The sequence below is a fragment of the Erpetoichthys calabaricus genome, chromosome 1 (genome assembly GCF_900747795.2).
Source record: "Erpetoichthys calabaricus chromosome 1, fErpCal1.3, whole genome shotgun sequence".
Taxonomy (NCBI): domain Eukaryota; kingdom Metazoa; phylum Chordata; class Cladistia; order Polypteriformes; family Polypteridae; genus Erpetoichthys; species Erpetoichthys calabaricus.
The window spans coordinates 66588767-66607652 of NC_041394.2; the positions used below are offsets into that span (position 1 = coordinate 66588767).

Below are 18886 nucleotides of genomic sequence, written 5' to 3' on the forward strand. Positions count from 1 at the left end.
ATTCCTAAATTCAAATGTTCCATGTTAGTAATATTCTCTCTGCAAACAAAAAAATAATATTTTCAGTTCAATGCAAACATCAGAAAATGAGTATAACTAATTAATAAGTAACATGAAATGCCTTTAGGAGCAACTTTAAAAAGAGTATATGTATTATGCTAAAATAATAAGTCTCCAACTCTTATTTAAATACTGAAACCAATGGAACTTCCATAATATTGGTAAGTCATTCCAAAATTTGAGAAACCTACAACCAAATAGCCTGCTCCTTCTATGCTATTTTAATTTTTTCTTGAGATTTCAAGTAGATCCACATCTTCATGTATCATTTTATGACTTTATATTTGCAAAAAAAATATAAATAAATCTACTCTAAACATACATAGAAACCACTTAAAATTTTAAAGACTGGAGTTATGAGGCTATGCTTTCTAGTTCTAGTCATGATCCCTACTGCTGTGTTTTCAGTTACCCACAGTGGAGTAACTGAATGATTAAAACAGCCTGACCATCAAGCTTTACAATAGTTAATTCTGTCTTACATAACTGAAGTAGCTTTTCAATACCCTGAAATGTAAGTATCCACCTCAAGTTTGTAATATTTCTAGATTAGATAAAGCATGTTTAAGAAACAGTAGAAAAGTGAGGACTACAGCATAAGTCTACATCAAACATAAAATGTAAATTTTGGATGGATTCATCCTCTCTAAAATTCAGACCTTTTGAGAGCCTTCAGCATTACTTTACCATTTACAGAATTGCAACATACCAAAAGAACATAAATTCAGGTACACATCTATTATAAATAGACTAGGGGGCTCCACCCCCTGCTCGCTTCGCTCGCCAACCCCTGGTCTTGGGTAACCCGAAATAAATTTGAAAGAGATTATTGTCGGCGTAACCCGAAATACATTGATGAATGTATGCGATATGTGCCTGCATTGCTTGCGGCATTTCAGACGCGCGCTGTAGGCGCCTGCGTTCATTGATTATATCCAGGCGGGCTCGTGTTTGTATCTCCGTCAGTTGTGGTCTTTCATTTTGAACCCGTGCCTGCTTTGCTTCCGCAGTTTCTGATGCGCGTTGTAGGCGTCTATGTACATTGTATTTGTTCATGCGGAGCTGTTTGGTTTTGGAGCCGAGACAGTTTTGCTTCCACGGTTTCAGACGCGCGTTGTAGGCGCCTATGTCTATTGTTTTTATCCATGCGGGCTCGCTTTTGTAGCTCCGTTAGTTGAGCTGGATCGTTTTGGAACCGTGACTGTGACTCCATTAGTTATCCGTTGTCTACCGTTAGTAATATGTATACTTACTGTTAATACGGAGCGTTTTCTGTGGTTGTACCGTTAATAATGCATCACTGTAATGTGATTCACATATGCTATATGGTTTGGACGTGTGAGGATGCCGTACATTTAATACGGAGAGTTCGTGGCGCGTTGTTGCTTCATGTCCTATTCAGAAGCGCGTTTTGGACGCCTGCGTCTTTTGTACTTTCCCGCGCCTTCCGTACTATCTTTGTGGACCTGTGGGACCTCTGTAGCCTCTTCCGTTTGACTCTGGGGTGCAGCGCAGAATCCTCTTTTTTGTGTGGCTGTGTCGTTAGTCATTAGCTATGGGCGTGTTGTTGCTTCATTTCTCATTCACGTTAGTTGAGCTGTTTTGTTTTTGGGCCGTGACTCCTTCGTTCGCGGTGGATAAGACTTCGATTGCGGTTTATGAGATGCGTGCTGTAGGCGCCTGCGCAGTATGTCTCATGGTCCCATCGCCGTGTACCTGCGTCCATATCCGGATTATTCTCGGTTAGTAATATGGATTACCACCACCACATCCCAGTACACTCCTCCTAATCTGCACATACAGTAAATTCAGATAAATATCTTTTTTAAATAGATTATGTTACCAAAACCACACCCCAGTACACTCCTCCTATTCCACATATACTTTCAAACATTCACTTAAAATGTTATAAATGACTTTACTACTCTAACTTCCTCATTATACTCCTCTAACTTCTCACCTAAAGCTTCGTAATAATTGCAATTGCCAATTAATAAGCAGTTCACCCCCCTCAACAGAGCATAGCACCCCCACCCCCCAAATCCCAACAAATTATTAAAGGCCTCAAAATCTCTTAATCAAATTTTAATAAGTAAACTCCCATTTCAGTCTGTACTCCCCCAGCATCTTAAACAGCAACAATACATCAGTGATGATTGAGCTCTTTGCCTTATTCCTTCTTGTCTTAAGAATTACCAGCTTTGCTTGACCTAACCAAAAATCCCCCAGCACACATTTATTTTTAAGTTTAGAATGCTACCTGACTCCAAAAGTAAAATAAACATCTGAAAAAGATAATCCAAGACTACAAATGGAACTCTAAGAAAGGTAAAGAGTAATGCAAGTCTTTCGCTGTGTAGAAAAGGATTAAAATTGTTTCTTTGTGTTGACAAAAAGTACAGTAATCTGATGCCCCTGGAGAAATGGTCTCCATAAAAGAAATAGCGGTGACCTCAGCATGAAGAATACTCCAATGTGTGTTAGCAAGATGCTTCTGCAAAGGCAGTTTGTAAAACGCTGTCCATGCTGGAGTTCAATTTATGTCAATATTCAGTTCTTTTTTCCAATGAGTATGTGGTATGTTCTTTTAGTATATTATAAAAAGTCACTTTAATACATAACTTGTAAGAGTAATTTTTTCATCTCATCAAATGGTTCTTTTTATAAAGTGCAAAACCTAAGGATAACACTAGGCCAGTCAGCACAATCGGACACCCTAGGCTTGTCACGTATTACCAGGTTTGTAGAGTCAGACTCAAGGATTTTGTTATCTGGGGTAATGTTACTACACAGTAAGTGAGCACTTACTTCGGCAATAGCCTCCTTAAACTGGGAAAGAACTGCCCTAGATGTTACAACAACTGTAAGGAGGGTAGGACTGTACCATGTACCAGTGTGTTCACCTATTCAATGACAAACCTTCAGGACACCTTTACTCACAAGTATGGAAATAAAAAAATAAGAACAGAAGAGAGGAAATTTTAATACATTGCTCCATATTAAAGGTTCTTCCATGAACCAAAAAAAGTGACCACAACTAAGACTTGTTCCCTGAAACTTATTGTGCCACGTTAATAATGTTGATGGATACAAATTTGGCAGAACTGATTAACTCAGTTTATAAGGACATATTAGATTAAAGTGCCTGTCAAAATTTAGATCATTCACATTTTGGAAAAATCCCAAAGCAAGGTCCCTCCAGGGCAATTTCTTAGAGCCACAGAACAGTCTATACAATGTTTGAAGTCTGAAAGCCTCGATTATACTTTTAATGTCCACCATGCCCAGAACTCCCTTAGCCACTGGCAAATGAAGCACACTTCTTTACAAGAAATATCCAGCAGAAGCCACCTCCAGTGTTTCAGTCTTTTGCCTGAACGTTCTTAGTTCTTCCCTCCCAATTACCAGCATCAACGCCATTCTCATCTAGGCATCTGAAAGCCTTTCTGTTCCATTGTAGTGTCCCGGGATGAACAGGGGGAGGAATGTTACTGCAGTCACCAACCAAAAAAAGACTGCTTTTTATCCAATTCATTTTGACTGATGACAGCCTTTCAAAACCATTTCAACAGCATACCAATGTTTCAGTCTCAGAAGAGGATGACAAAACACTGTCACATCATTAGCACAGGCTTACCGTAAAGAGAAGAGTGGGGCAAATGGGAATGCTGAGGTCTGACTGTCATTGTCTGAATTGATCTAGCAGGGGCTCGATGGAAAGGTTTATGTAGCTGCGTTTATCCAAAATTACCAAAGTTCTGCAGCTTTTAGTTTGCTTCATAGGATTATTCAGGCAATAATGTGGAGCTTGTTGAAATAATTCCACAGACCAAATATCTTTGTTTTAAAAGTTTTAGTGAAAATTCAAGGCAAGCATTTCACATAAAAATAGAGAAAAAAAACTAATATTGCAAAGTAAGGAAAACTTCTTGTTTAAGAAAAGTTGTGTTTATGGTTTACTTATCTTGTTTCGTTTCTTTCTAGTTTGGTAATACTAGGCATGTTAAGCACATTCATTTCCAGATGTCAGAAAACTGTATGCCAAAATCCTGTCTGCAAACTGAAAATATATTTAACAGTCCATGCTAGCAATGAGACTATTTCCCAATTGGCTTAATTAACACTCTGTTTTACAGATGATATAGCTAAGAAAGTTCTATCTCATGTTATCTTACAATGGGTGAAAGGCTATACCATATTCTAAGTAACTGACATTCTTTAAAAATTAAACAAACGCTATATGAATTTAACAATAACATTTTAAGATTGGCTCTTACAGTTTATCTTTATAACATAGAATATTAAACACATTTTGATGAGAACAGCCTATTCAGCCCAACAAAGCTGGTCAACAATATACACTAAAGTTCTCCAAAATAACATAAAGCCAAGTTTTAAAGGCCCCTAAATTTCAGCTCTCTATTACACTGCTTGGTAATTCATTACATGTGTCAATGATCCTCTTTGTGACGAAAACCTCCTAACATTTGTGTGATATGTATCTTTAGCAAGTTTCCATCTCTCTCTTCTTGTTCTTGTTGAAGAGCTCATTTTAAAGTAACAGCCTAGATCCACTGTAATAATTTCTTTAATAATTTTAAACCTTTTGATCATGTCTCCTCTTAATCTTCATTTGCTTAAAATTAAAAGTTTCAGCTCCTTTAGTCTCTTCTCATAGCTCATATCTTTCAGTTCCAGAATATGCCAAGTTGTTCTGAAATTGCACTGCTATGTGTTTTTTGGAATATGGGAACCAAACTTGTTCATTGTACCCCAGAAGACACCTCACCAGTGTGCAATATAGTTTAGGCATAATCTTATTTGATTTATGCTCTACACATCATGCTATTCTGCTATCCTTCTTAATGGATTTAGTACACAAATGTAAATAATGATCACAACACTCCAGCTCCAATATTCTTCTAATAAGGTGTACTTTAAATTTTCAGAGCTTTCATTGTGTATTCAAATTTCCTTTAAATTTCATCAGCCAGAGATCTGTACATAATTCACTTATTCTGTTCTATTCCGGGCGGCACGGTGGCGCAGTGGGTAGCGCTGCTGCCTCGCAGTTGGGAGACCTGGGGACCCGGGTCCTCCCTGCGTGGAGTTTGCATGTTCTCCCCGTGTCTGCGTGGGTTTCCTCCGGGCACTCCGGTTTCCTCCCACAGTCCAAAGACTTGCTGGTTAGGTGGATTGGCGATTCTAAATTGGCCCTAGTGTGTGCTTGGTGTGTGGGTGTGTTTGTGTGTGTCCTGCGGTGGGTTGGCACCCTGCCCGGGATTGGTTCCTGCCTTGTGCCCTGTGTTGGCTGGGATTGGCTCCAGCAGACCCCCGTGACCCTGTGTTCGGATTCAGCGGGTTGGAAAATGGATGGATGGATGTTCTATTCCATTAATTCCACTATGTTTGCAATCATCTACAAACTTAACAGATGGCTCAGTGGGTAGCACTGCCGCCTCGCAGTTAGGAGACCCAGGTTCGCTTCCCAGGTCCTTCCTGCGTGGAGTTTGAATGTTTACCCCGTGTCTGCGTGGGTTTCCTCGAGGTACTCCGGTTTCCTCCTACAGTCCAAAGACATGCAGGTTAGGTGAACCGCCGATTCTAAATTGTCCCTAGTGTGTGTGTGAGTGGGCGTGTGTGTGTGCATGCCCTGTCGTGGGCTGGCGCCCTGCCCGGGGTTTGTTTCCTGCCTTGCACCCTGTGTTGGCTGGGATTGGCTCCAGCAGACCCCCGTGACCCTGTAGTTAGGATATAGCGGGTTGGATAATGGATGGATGGATGGATAATTCTGAAAATGTTCCTTGCACCATATGCTTCTTGTGTTTGAGCCAGTTATTTACACACTAAACCCTGAATTGCCGTTATTTTAGTTTGATGCCCAACCATTCATATATGACCTCATGAAAACCTTTCTGAAAATCAACATAAATATCATATAGAGATAGATAGATAGATAGATACTTTATTAATCCCAGGGGGAAATTCACATACTCCAGCAGCAAAAAATATTAAATTAAAGAGTAATAAAAAATGCAGGTAAAAAACAGACAATAACTTGAATAATGTTCAACGTTTACCCCCTCTGGTGGAATTGAAGAGTCGCATAGTTTGGGGGAGGAATGATCTTCTCAGTCTGTCAGTGGAGCAGGACAGTGACAGCAGTCTGTCGCTGAAACTGCTCCTCTGTCTGGAGATGACACTGTTTAATGGATGTAGTGGATTCTCCATAATTGATAGGAGCCTGCTGAGTGCCCGTTGCTCTGCTACGGATGTCAAACCGTCCAGCTCTATGCCAACAATAGAGCCTGCCTTCCTCACCAGTTTGTCCAGGCGTGAGGCATCCTTCTTCTTAATGCTGCCTCCCCAGCACACCACTGCGTAGAAGAGGGCACTCGCCACAACCATCTGATAGAACATCTGCAGAATCTTACTGCAGATGTTGAAGGATGCCAGTCTTCTAAGGAAGTACAGACGGCTCTGTCCTTTCTTGCACAGAGAATCAGTATTGGCAGTCCAGTCCAATTTATCGTCCAGCTGCACTCCCAGGTATTTATAGGTCTGCACCCTCTGCACACAGTCACCTCTGATGATCACGGGGTCCATGAGGGGCCTGGGTCTCCTAAAATCCACCACCAGTTCCTTGGTTTTGCACCTCCTTACTTCCTAATACAATTCCAGCATATAAGTAAAACACAAACTCCCCCGTCTGAACCCATACTGGGTACTCACAAACATTTTTTTCTTGACAAGTGATGCCAGATCTTTTCCTTAACAATACCTCTGATTAATTTACTCTTGATATATGTTAATCACCCTTTTTATAATACTTGATATCCCCAGCATACAGTGATTTTTTTAAAAATACATGTCAAGGGTTTATATACGCACTCACTAATCTCCTATATATATATATATATATATATATATATATATATATATATATATATATATATATATATATGTATGTGTGTGTGTGTGTGTGTGTGTGTGTGTGTAAAGGTAATTTGGGGCAATGAATCAGAATTCAACAATCAGAATCCAAAAAACAGAAATAAATAGATTCAAATACTAGAAAAATCTAAATGAAAAACTCAGTCAACAGTCAATACAAAACAATGATAACTCAATACTCCACTTCTGGGTTCTCTTTCTGACCAACTTATAGAGCAAGATGGAGGACACGGCAGCAGCAACAATTGGGCGGAACTGCAACTTAGGGGTTCCACACACAAGGTACACAGAATTAGCAAATAATCAACAAAATTAAACAAAATAAAACACTAAAACATGACATGATAAATAAAAGTTAAAATTTGGCAAAAATAATAAAATAGAAAATAAACATAAGGGAATAACCCTGAGTATAACATAACATTCATGGTGATATATTTGATTTCAACCGTACTACAGTAATTCAAGAAATTTCCACAATCACTAGCACTAATCTTTGGCAGTCCCTGTTACTGCTGGAAGGTTATCAACTTCTACTGTACACATGAAAATTTTAAAAAAGTGCAAGCTTAGATCAGTTACTGTTTCATTGTCTGAATATTTCAATTCAACCTTAGTAGTCCTAATAAACTTCACTCTCATGACCACTCTTGTGACTCTTGACCATACTTTTACTACTTACATACTGAAAGAATCTCTTTTTTGCCTTTTCTGTGGTATTTCTCTTTTCTGTCTTTTACATTTCCTAACATCCTTTTTAACCATCGTTCTCTTGCTCTCATACACCTGACAGTTAGTGCTTGAACTATCTGTCTTTTAGCAAGATAGCAAGATACTTTTATTGTCACTGTACAGTATAATGAAATATTGTTTAGAGCAAGCCTATAGATGCCTTAGATAAAAGTATATAAGAGTAGACAATAAACTAAGTAAACATTAAACTATGAGAAGCACAGTTACCACAGTATTAACAGTTCCAAATATACACAGAGTAAAAGTAAAGGTAAACATATAAGCATAAATAGAGAAATAATAAATCAAGTCACAAATAAATGAAGTCACAAGTAAATTACATTGCACAGCTGCTTTATCCTGTTTAGCTTGTTTATGAACTCCTTAATTCCTCAAAGCTTCTAAATTTCAGGATTCACATGTGTTGTATCATTAAACATTACTAAACCTGTTCCACTGTTCCTTGACTGTCTACACACTTAAAAGAGTTCTTCCAGTTTATTCTGTTTAGACTTTGATGAACCTTCTCAAAACTTGCCCTGCTAAAGATAAGTTTATCTTTTGAATATGCACTCTGCCTAAACACAATGAAATGTACAAGTTGTAATATATTATAGTCATTAGATCTTAATGGTTCAATCATGTCAATCCCCTGAAATTTATCCTAGTCATTGCCAAAATAAAACCTAAATAGGCTTCGCCCTTTTAACATACTACATTAAAAAACAGTCACTAATTAAGTCTAAAAACTATTGCTCATGTACTCAACTCTTTGCAAGATTAGGCAAGCTAATATTTTGGCTTTGGTTAAAAACTATATTATTCCCCCCTTTAGCCTTCCTGTTTAATATTATTATAATGTTAAACATTGAAGCTACTACATGCATTTGTTGGGGGGGCTTTAACACACTCCCTATATCAAGACTCTGCCTATGGTGCCCTCTGGTAGAATTCAGATATCCTCAGTAAGATGTAACTCAATATCCAATTGAAGTAGATGTGTATTTAAATTCTGTTCTACATCAATGTATACTCCTCCTTTATAATGTTTTCTTTATTCTTCCTAAAAATGTGTAACCATCTATTTAATACTCATCCCCTTCTCTCTTATTTAGCAAGTCTTCTGTTATTGATAAGATATAATTATGCTAAGCTACATACAACATACTTGTGTAATTCTTGATACTTGAGGCATTAAATCAAACAATTTTAATGTATTACTAATCTTACTTTGGTTCTTTAACTTTTCGCAGGAAATATCAAAGTTACCTAGTGAATTTATTTTTACACTATTATATTAGAACAATCTGGATGAGAACAGGCCATTCAGCCCAACAAAACTCACCAGTCCTATCCACGTAATTCTTCCAAAATGACATCAAGTCTAGCTTTGAAATTCCCTAACACCCTACTGTTTACCACACTACTTGGCAATTTATTTCATGTGTCTATGGTTCTATTTGTGAAGGAAAAATTCTAATGCTTGAGCAAAATTTACCCTTAACATATTTCAAACTTTGTCCCCATGTTCTAGTTGAATTCATATTAAAGTAACAGTCTCAATCCACTGTACTAAATACCTGCATAATATTAAACACTTCCATCATGATTCCTCTTAATCTCCTTTCACTTAAATTGAAATGGCTGAGCTCCTCTAATCTTTCCTCACGACTCATACTCTGCATTCCTGGAATCTTCATAAAGGACTTTTTCTAGCACTTCAATGTCTTTTTTGTAGCCTGGAGACCAAAACTGTAACCACCGTTGTAAAGCTTGAGAATAACCTCCTTGGACTTATATTCTACACATCATGTTATATAATCTAACATTCTGTAATGTTTCATAATGGCTTCTGAACACTGTCTGAAAGTTGATAGTGTAGAGTCCACTATGACTCCTATATCCTTCTCATAAGGTGTACTTTCAATTTTCAAACCTCCCATTGTGTATTCAAACCTAACATTTTTACTTCCTTTGTGTAATACTTTACATTTACTTACATTAAATTTCATCTGCCACAGATCTACTCAAGCCTGCATGCTATATAAGTTCCCCTGTAATGATTCAAAAGATTCTAGATTTTCTGCCAGTCCTCCTAGCTTGGTACCATCTGCAAACTTTACCGGCTTGTTATTTATAGTCCTCCCCAAATCATTTATATATTGTCAAGCTTGGGTCACAAAGTTGCACAGGAGAGTACTGCAGGTTTTCCAAGGAGTACAAGCTTTATTGCTGTTCTGGCGGTTACAAACACAAGTCTCTGTCCGAGGCAAGCCAGCCTCATAGGGAACAACTGTCAAATTTGTCATATCAGCCCAGACTCCTGCTCAAAAGAACAGTCTTCTTCTTGAAGGGGAGACAGCAGCACAGTATCAGCGGCTGGAGCAGAGGGCGTCTGGGGGAAGAGAGACAGGAGAGTGAGACCTCAGGATGACAGCAGTTTAGTCTTTTAAATGTTCGAAGCCCTGCGCAAGAAGCATGTCGCGCAGCAAGCCTGTAGGTGACCCCTGCAGCAGTGGTCAAAATATATAAAAATAACAGCAGTCTTAGTACTGACCACTGAGGAACACCTGTCTTAAATTCACCAGATTATGAAGTTCCTCACACCATAACCCTTTGCTTCCTGTGTCTGAGCCAATTCTGCACCCATCTACACACTACACCCTGAACTCTCACTTGTTTTAGTTTGATGCCTAACCTCTCATGTGGCACCTTACCAAATACTTTCTTGAAAGTCAGGATGAATAACATTGCATGCACCACTCTGATTATATCCATTTGTTGCTTCCTCATAGAATTCCAGCATGTCAGTAAAACATGACCTCCCTCATCTGAAACATTGCTGATTGTTTAGTAAAACTCATTTTCTTGCCATGTGTTGCTCAATCTTATCTTTAATAATTATTTCCATTAATTTACCTATAATGCTAGTTAGGTTTGCTGGCCTATAGTTGCTTAGATCTGCCCAGTCACCCTTTTTATAATTTTATAATGGAATAATATTTGCCATTTTCCAGTTATTCAGAACCTCCCTAGTTCTCAGTGGCTTCCTAAAAATATTAGTCAAGAGTTTATATATGTACTCGCTAATCTCCTTAAATATTCAAGAATAAATATTATTTGGTCCTGGTGATTAGCTTGAGTTCAGCCTATTTAATCTGAGCAGTACTTCACCTTCTAAAATTTCTAAAACACTCAGTACCTCCTAAGTAGTCCTTGTTACTGCTGGGAGGTTAACCCTCAGATGTGAAGACTTCAGAAAAACATAAGTTTAGAGTATTTGCTATTTCACTGTCAGTATTTTTCAATTCCCCTTTACTATTCCTCATACTATACACTTCACCTTCTCCTTGACTGTTCTTTTACTACTACAATTATGAAAGAACCTCTTTGGGTTGTCATTTGCCTTATGTAAAATATTCCTCTTTAATTGCCATTTAGCCTCCCTAATATCCTTCTTTATGGTTACCCTCATGTTCTCATAAACCTTACGATTCACATTTGATTTATCAGTCTAACATCCCTTATAAAGCTATTTTTCCTTTTGAACTTCTTTTTCAACTCCTTATTTACCTAAGTCAGAGTTTTTTTTCTAAAGATCCTACTAATTCCAATTTTTAGGATGTACTGTATCTGTGCAGTAAAATGTAAAATGTTTTTAATCCTGTTTTACTGCTCCTCGACTGTCTCCACACTTAAAAGCTTATCCCAATTTATCCCTTTTCATACTTTGTCACAATTACTCAAAATTTGTCCTACTAAAGTTAAACTTAAAGGTTTTGGTCTTAAAACACTGAGAATTGTATTATATTGTGGTCACTTGACCATAGCGTCATAAGTACCTCCACACCCTGAATTTTATTGTGATTATTACAAAATATTAAATCTAAACAGGCATCTCCCCACCGTTGGTGCTCCAATATGCTGTGTTGAATAACAGATACTGATTATGTCCAAAAACTTCTGCTTCTATACTCCAGTATTTACAAAGACAGTCCACTTAATATTCAGGTAGGTAAAATCCCCCATGAATAAAATCTCCCCCTACAAAGTTAGCTTAATACTACTAAAAAGATGCACATTGAAATTATTATCAGCACACTCTACAGTCTACAGCACACTTCTGAAATAAGGTCTCTTTCCCAGATGCTTTCCAGATAGTTCATTTGTTCTTACTAACATGTTGCTCATAATTATGCTCAGCTACTTACAACTCCAACTCTCTTGTTTTATTTTTGATACTTCTAGCTTTAAGGCAAGCTATTTTTAATGTGTTACTTATTTTACTTTAGCGCTTAAATATGAGGTTAGAATTTACGTTACTATACATTTAGTTTTACACTATTGTTCGTTCCCTCATTTATAGCTCTGTTGATGACTCTTGCTTTATATCTAAAGGCACAAATACAGACATTGGATTACAAAGGTCCAGGAATGGGATGGATGGATGATCTCTTTATAAAATATTATTAAATAAAGAGCACTTTCAAGAGTTTTTAAGAGTATTTTGGTCTGAAAATAAGTAACAGTATTAATGTGTTTGTATAATATAAAATGAGTTTGCATTTTTTGTTTGTGTCTTGATCTTTTTTGTTTGTGTTTCCATTTTTGTTTGCATTTTGCAATTTGGGGTCACCGTAGAAAAGCCAGTCACCAATTCGGTTATGTAGTGAAAGGTCAAAGATAACCATATTGTCTGATTTTTTTTTTGTAATACAAATGAACTGTTTGTTGAAATGTTGCTCTGCATTTTCATTCATTCAATTTGGCATTCATCAGCACAAGCTGAACATTATAAAATTTAATATGATACAAATCTCCATCCATAAGGGTGACTCTACAATGACCTGAAGCAGAAGAGGGCATGGCACTACCCAACTTTCAATTTTACTACTTGGTACCAAATATACAAGCTGTAGACCTGGGGCCTCATGTATAACGCCATGTGTAGAATTCAAACTAAAATATGGTGTATGAACAAAAGTGGACAGGTGGGTGCGAACAAAAAATCCAGATGCACAAATCTGTGCATACGCCAAGTTCCATGCACTTCCCCTTTACAAATCCCAACAAATGTGAAATTCAAGTGCACGCGTCTACAGCCCCACCCCGACTCCTCCCCAAATTTTACATATTTGAAGATGCAAATCAATATAAATATCGCCTTCTGTTCAGCATTTGGTTAAAAGACAATGGCAAAAGCATGTGGAAAAAAGAGTGGCGGAGACACCCAAAAGTTCATGTTCAAAAAGTCACACAGCACCCGAAAGAAAAAAGAAGTAGTCAGATATCGCAGTGGACATTAAAAGGTGACTAGCATCCCACCGTCTGTTTATTCAGTTTCAGACAATATTGCAAAAACTGTCACTCAATAGTTCAGAAAAGGAACGGAAGGCAGCCATGCAAAGCATTCAGTCATTCAACTTGAAATCTCTTATCAAGCACATCTATCTCGTTTAAAATTATCCAAAATGTTTCCATTGACCTCATTGGGCCTTATGTTTTGGGGGTGCACCAAATTAGCAACATTTTGGACAAAAATCTTTGCATTCCTATAAGACAGCATTGGTGTCACAATCACACCTAACCAATTAACAGCTGTGTTTGGTGGGCTCCCAGATGGTCTTAAAGTGGAGAAGGACATACAAAGGCAAAGAGCATATCCTCACAGGTGGCACAGTGGTAGTGCTGCTGCTTTGCAGCAAGGAGATTGTGGGTTCGCTTCCTGGGTCCTCCCTGTGTGGAGAGCTCTTTGAGTAGTGGGAAAAGTGCTATATAAATGTAAAGAATTATTATTACAAACTGCAATTTCTTTTACTACACTACTAGCATGTAGACTTATCTTACTCAACTGGAAGAATCCCACCCCAACACTCCTAAGTCAGTAGGAAACCGATGTCCTATACTACTTGAAATTGGAAAAAATCTAATTCTCACTTAAAAGATCTCATCAGAACTTTTTAAAAATATGGCAGGATCAAATCAATAACATTTTAGAATAAGGTTCCATCTCAAGGAAAATAATACCCTGCTTTTCTTCCTACTTTTATAGAGTAGTTGCGGTTTCTAGCTCCTCACTGTTTCTCTTCGATGTGGGTCAAATTTTATTTTGATTTGTTAAATTTGTCTTGACGGTATGGAATGTTATGTTTCTAATTAAAATCAATAAAAAAAGAAACAAACCTCCTAGATTTAATACAGATTAGTGTGTGATTGTGAACAGCAGACTTATAGTAATGTCATGGTTTGCATTTATTTCTTCTTCTTCTTTCAGCTGCTCCTGTTAGGGGTTGCCACAGCAGATCATCTTTTTCCGTATCTTCCTGTCTTTTGCATCTTGCTTTGTCACTCCTATCACCTGCATGTCCTCTCTCACCACATCCATCAGCCTTCCCTTAGGCTTTCCTCTTTTCCTCTTGCTATGCACCTCTAACTTTAACATCCTTTTCCCAATATACCCAGCATCTCTCCTCTGCTCATGTCCAAACCAACGCAATATTGCCTCTCTGACTTTGTCTCCCAACCGTTCAAACCCTAGCTGTCCCCTAATATACTCATTTCTAATCCTGTCCATCCTCGTCACACCCAATGGAAATCTTAGCATCTTTAAGTCTACCACCTCCAGCTCTGTCTCCTGCTTTCCAACCCATATAACAAAGCTAGTCTCACTATTGTCCTGTAGATCTTCCCTTTCACTCTTGCTGATAACCATCCATCCATCTAACCATCTCTAACAAATTACTTCTGACACTCTTCTCCACCCATTTCACCATGCCTGCACTCTCTTTTTCACCTCTCTTCCACAATCCCCTTTACTCTGTACTATTGATCCCAAGTATTTAGGGGCGGAGTGGTGGCTCTGAGGCTAAGGATCTGCGCTGGTATTCCGAAGGTTGCCGGTTCGAATCCCCATCACTGCCTAAAGAGATCCTACTCTGCTGGGTCCTTGAGCAAGACCCTTAACTTGTAATTGCTCCAGGGGCGCTGTACAATGGCTGACCCTACGCTCTGACCCCAAGGGGTATGTGAAAACTAATAAATTCCTAATACAAGAAATTGTATAAGGCAAAATAAAGAACAAAAAAAAAGCATTTAAACTCATCCACCTTCGCCAACTCTACTCCCTGCATCCTCACCATTCCACTGATGTATTTTACACACATGTATTCTGTCTTGTTCCTACTGACCTTCATTCCTCTCCTTTCTAGTGCATATCTCCACCTCTCCTGGGTCTCCTCAACCTGCTCCCTACTCTCACTACAGATCACAATGTCATCAGCAAACAGAGTTCAAGGGGACTCCTGTCTAATCTCATCTGTCAACCTGTCCATCACCATTTCAAATAAGAAAGGGCTCAGAGCTCACATCAGGGATGTGATCCCACCTCCACATTGAATGCATTCGTCACCCTTACTGCAGTCTTCACCACTATCTTACACTTCCCTTGTACATAACATGTTCAATTCTTACATACTTCTCTACCACTCGCGATTTCATCATACAATACTACACTGTCATATATGTTCCCCAGGTCCACAAAGACATAATGCAACTCCTTCTGGCCTTTTCTATACTTCTCCATCAACTCCCTCAGAGCAAACATTGCGTTTGTTGTGCTCTTTCTTGGCATGAAACCATACTGCTGCTCACTAATCATCACCTTCCTTCTTAACCTAGCTTCCACTACTCTTTCCCATAACTTCATGTTGTGGCTCATCAATTTTATCCCCCTGTAGTGACTATAGCTCTGCACATCCCCCTTATTCTTAAAAATTGGTACCAGTATACTTCTTCTCCACTCCTCAAGCATCCTCTCACTTTCCAAGATTCCATTAAAAAATCTGGTTAAAAACTCCACTGCCATCTCTCCTAAACACCTTCATGCTTCCACAGGTATGTCATCTAGACCAACAGCCTTTCCATTCTTCATCCTCTTTATACAGTAGCTGTCCTTACTTTCTCCTTGCTAATCCATTGTACTTCTCTGATTCACTATCTCAACATCATCAAAGCTTCTATCTCATTCTCTTCATTCATCAGCCTCTTGAAGTAGTCTTTCCATCTTCTTAACACACCCTCCTCGCTTGTGAGTATGTTTCCATCTTTTTCCTTTATCACCCTAACCTGTAGCACATCTTTCCCAGCTTGGTCCGTCTGTCTAGCCAATCGGTACAGGTCTTTTTCTCCCGCTTTCGTGTCCAGTCTCTCATACAACTCATCATACACCTTTTATTTAGACTTTGTCACCTCTCTCTACACTTTGCGCGATATATTCTTGTACTTTTTTGTACTTTCTGCATCTCTGTGACCATCCCACTTCTTATTCTCCATTCTCTTCTTTTGTATACTCTCCTGTACTTCTCCATTCCACCACCAGGTTTCCTTTCCCTCCTTCCTCTGTCCAGATGTCATGTCAAGCACCCTTCATGCTGTCACCCTTACTACTTCTGCTGTAGTTGCCCATCTGTCTGGTAACTCTTCACTGCCACTCAGTGCCTGTCTTACCTCCTCCCTAAACTTAACCTTGCAGTTACATAGAACACCATTTGACTCTTATACATCACCCTACGTTCCTCCCTCTTCTTAAAATATGTATTCACCACAGCCATGCCCATCCTTTTGGGAAAATCCACTTATCATCTGACCTTCTTCATTCTTCTCCATGACACCATACCTACCCATCACCTCCTCATCTCCTCTGTTCCCTTCACAAACATGTTCATTGAAATCTGCTCCAATCACCAATTTCTGTCCCTTTGGTACACTTTCCATCACTTCATCCAACTCACTCCAGAAATCTTCTTTCTCATCCATAGCACACCCAACTTGTGGGGCATATGCACTAACAACATTTATCATCACACCTCCAATTTCCAGCTTCATAATCATTACTCTGTTTGACACTCTTCACTTCTAAAACACTCTTGACATACTGTTCCTTCAGAATAACCCCTACCCCATTTCTCCTCCCATCCACACCATGATAGAACATTTTGAATCCACCTCCGATCCACCTGGCCTTACTCCCCCTTCATTTAATCTCTTGCACACACAATATATCAACCTTCTTTCTCTCCGTCATATCAGCTAATTCTCTCCCTTTACCAGTCATACATCCAACATTCAAAGTTCCTACCCTCAGTTCCACTCTTTTTACCTTCCGCCACTCTTCTTGCCTCTGGACACGTCTTCCCCGTCTTCTTCTTCGGCCAACAGTAGCCCAATTTCCGCCAGCACCCTGTTGGCTAACAGTACTGGTGGCAGTCATTATTACCTCGGGACTCGACCGATCCGGTATGGAAATCTGTTGTCCGCACATTGATCTGGCAGAATTTTATACCGGATGCCCTTCCTGATATAACCCTCACCATTTATCCAGACTTTGGACTGGCGTGAAGAAACACACTGGTTTGTGCATCCCCTGTGGCTGGGTTTCATGGTTTCCATTTACTAAAAGTTTAAAATCTTAGTATTTGACTTTATACTTAAACATGTACTGTAATTTTTAACTATTTTGTTAATCACTCTATTTTAAAGAATTGTTATTGCTTTGGGAGAATACCTGGACCTGTAAGCTATTTTTCTTGAGAAACAAAAAATAGTAAATACTACAAATGGTTAATATAAACCATCTGTCCTTTCTCTATTTCTTTATACTGTATGCTGTATGGTGAATATCATTCTCTTCCAATCTGCAGCTTCCTGACATGGAGAAACTGATACCAGTTATTCTTATTTTAAGAGGTAAGTCAGAAAGAATAATTCCATTTTTATATAAAACTAATTTAATATGAAAAATGTTGAAATATATTTTTGAAGTCCTGGGTGCAAATGTAAGTGTCATTAAGTGGATTAATTTTAAAGACATGGAAAGAAAGACTTCATGAAATACTGGGTTGTGCCAACCTGCAGCCACCAGTCCTAGTGGACAGCCACATTCACTGGCCTGCTCTGTATCCTGGGTAATTTGCAATAATGGTGCTCATCATATCTAGTATATTGCTGCCCAAACATATTCCAAATCATGTACTGAACACATCTCCTATGGTTCAGCTTTTGCTTATTCGCACTAACAAAACTTGAGAGTTAACACTCTAACTAGGAAAACCAGTAAAGCTAGAATTATGTATATTTGGTAAATTGAATAATTAAATGGACTTTCAGACATAACATTGACAGTATTGGTAAATGCTGTAATCTTTCAATGATAGGGTAACAGGCAGAGAAGATCTTAACTTTAATGGCTTAATAATCCAAACGATTTAGTGGGGCCTCATTCAGGAACAAGCACTAATAGAAATCTCCATGAAATACACATAGAAAAAAAGCCACTTCCTTGACTATGATGACTTTCTTGAGGTGAACAAAGAGAGGCAACTCAGATGCTTGTCCTCAAGTAGTGGCTGCAGAGTGTCAACCATAATGTTGAAAGAACAAAGAAAGAGCGCAACTTATTACAGGCAAACTGGCAGTTTTCTACAAAATAACCCTCACAGCCTAGTTAAGTAAAACATGTGTTTTATGCCATTTCCAAAATCAGACTGAATTTAGAATGTGATGACACTCCAGACTCCCTCTTCACATATGGGAGCCTCTCAAACCCAACACCGTTGATAGTTATGACCAAGCTGAACTGACTAATGGGGACAAATCTCACATGGAGCCAGGGGATGGTGGAAAAGTGGCAAGGTATTTTTATTAAAAACAAATCCAAACAAAACATACAGTGTTCGCAGTGCAAATGTCCATAAATAATCCATAAAAACTAAGTGAAAAGTGGGGGATAAAAAAAAAATCCCTTAAAACCAGAGGTCAAAATGCAGTCAATGGCGTAGACTCAGCAACCACAAACTTCATTCCTCCGACCCCGCCTTGGCTGCCTCCAAACCGAGCAGCCAAACCGTCCGAGGTCAGCTCTCCTCCCCGTCTTCCTTCATGCTCTTGCATTCGTACCTCGGATCTATAGGGATGTCATCTGCAGTGCTCGCCCCACTCCATGCAAATATTTAGTGGGGCAAACCAGCCCCAGAGTGCCACAGCCTACACCCCCGACCGTGCTGCCTTCCTGTTCCAGGTGGTCAGATCCTCCTCCCAAGACTGTGCGTCACATCTTTTAACCTCAGTTCTCTTTCTTTCTTTT

The 18886-nt window shown here is 38.8% G+C and overlaps 1 protein-coding gene across 1 annotated transcript in view; it reads left to right on the forward strand.

The window, feature by feature from the left end:
* LOC114668068 (secretory phospholipase A2 receptor-like) overlaps positions 1–18886 on the forward strand; it is a 266594-nt gene that overhangs the window by 6121 nt on the left and 241587 nt on the right. Inside the window, exon 2 of the mRNA XM_051921232.1 lies at positions 17445–17490. Coding sequence (XP_051777192.1) covers positions 17454–17490 — 37 coding nt within the window. The 5' untranslated portion in view covers positions 17445–17453. The remainder of the gene's footprint in view (positions 1–17444; positions 17491–18886) is intronic.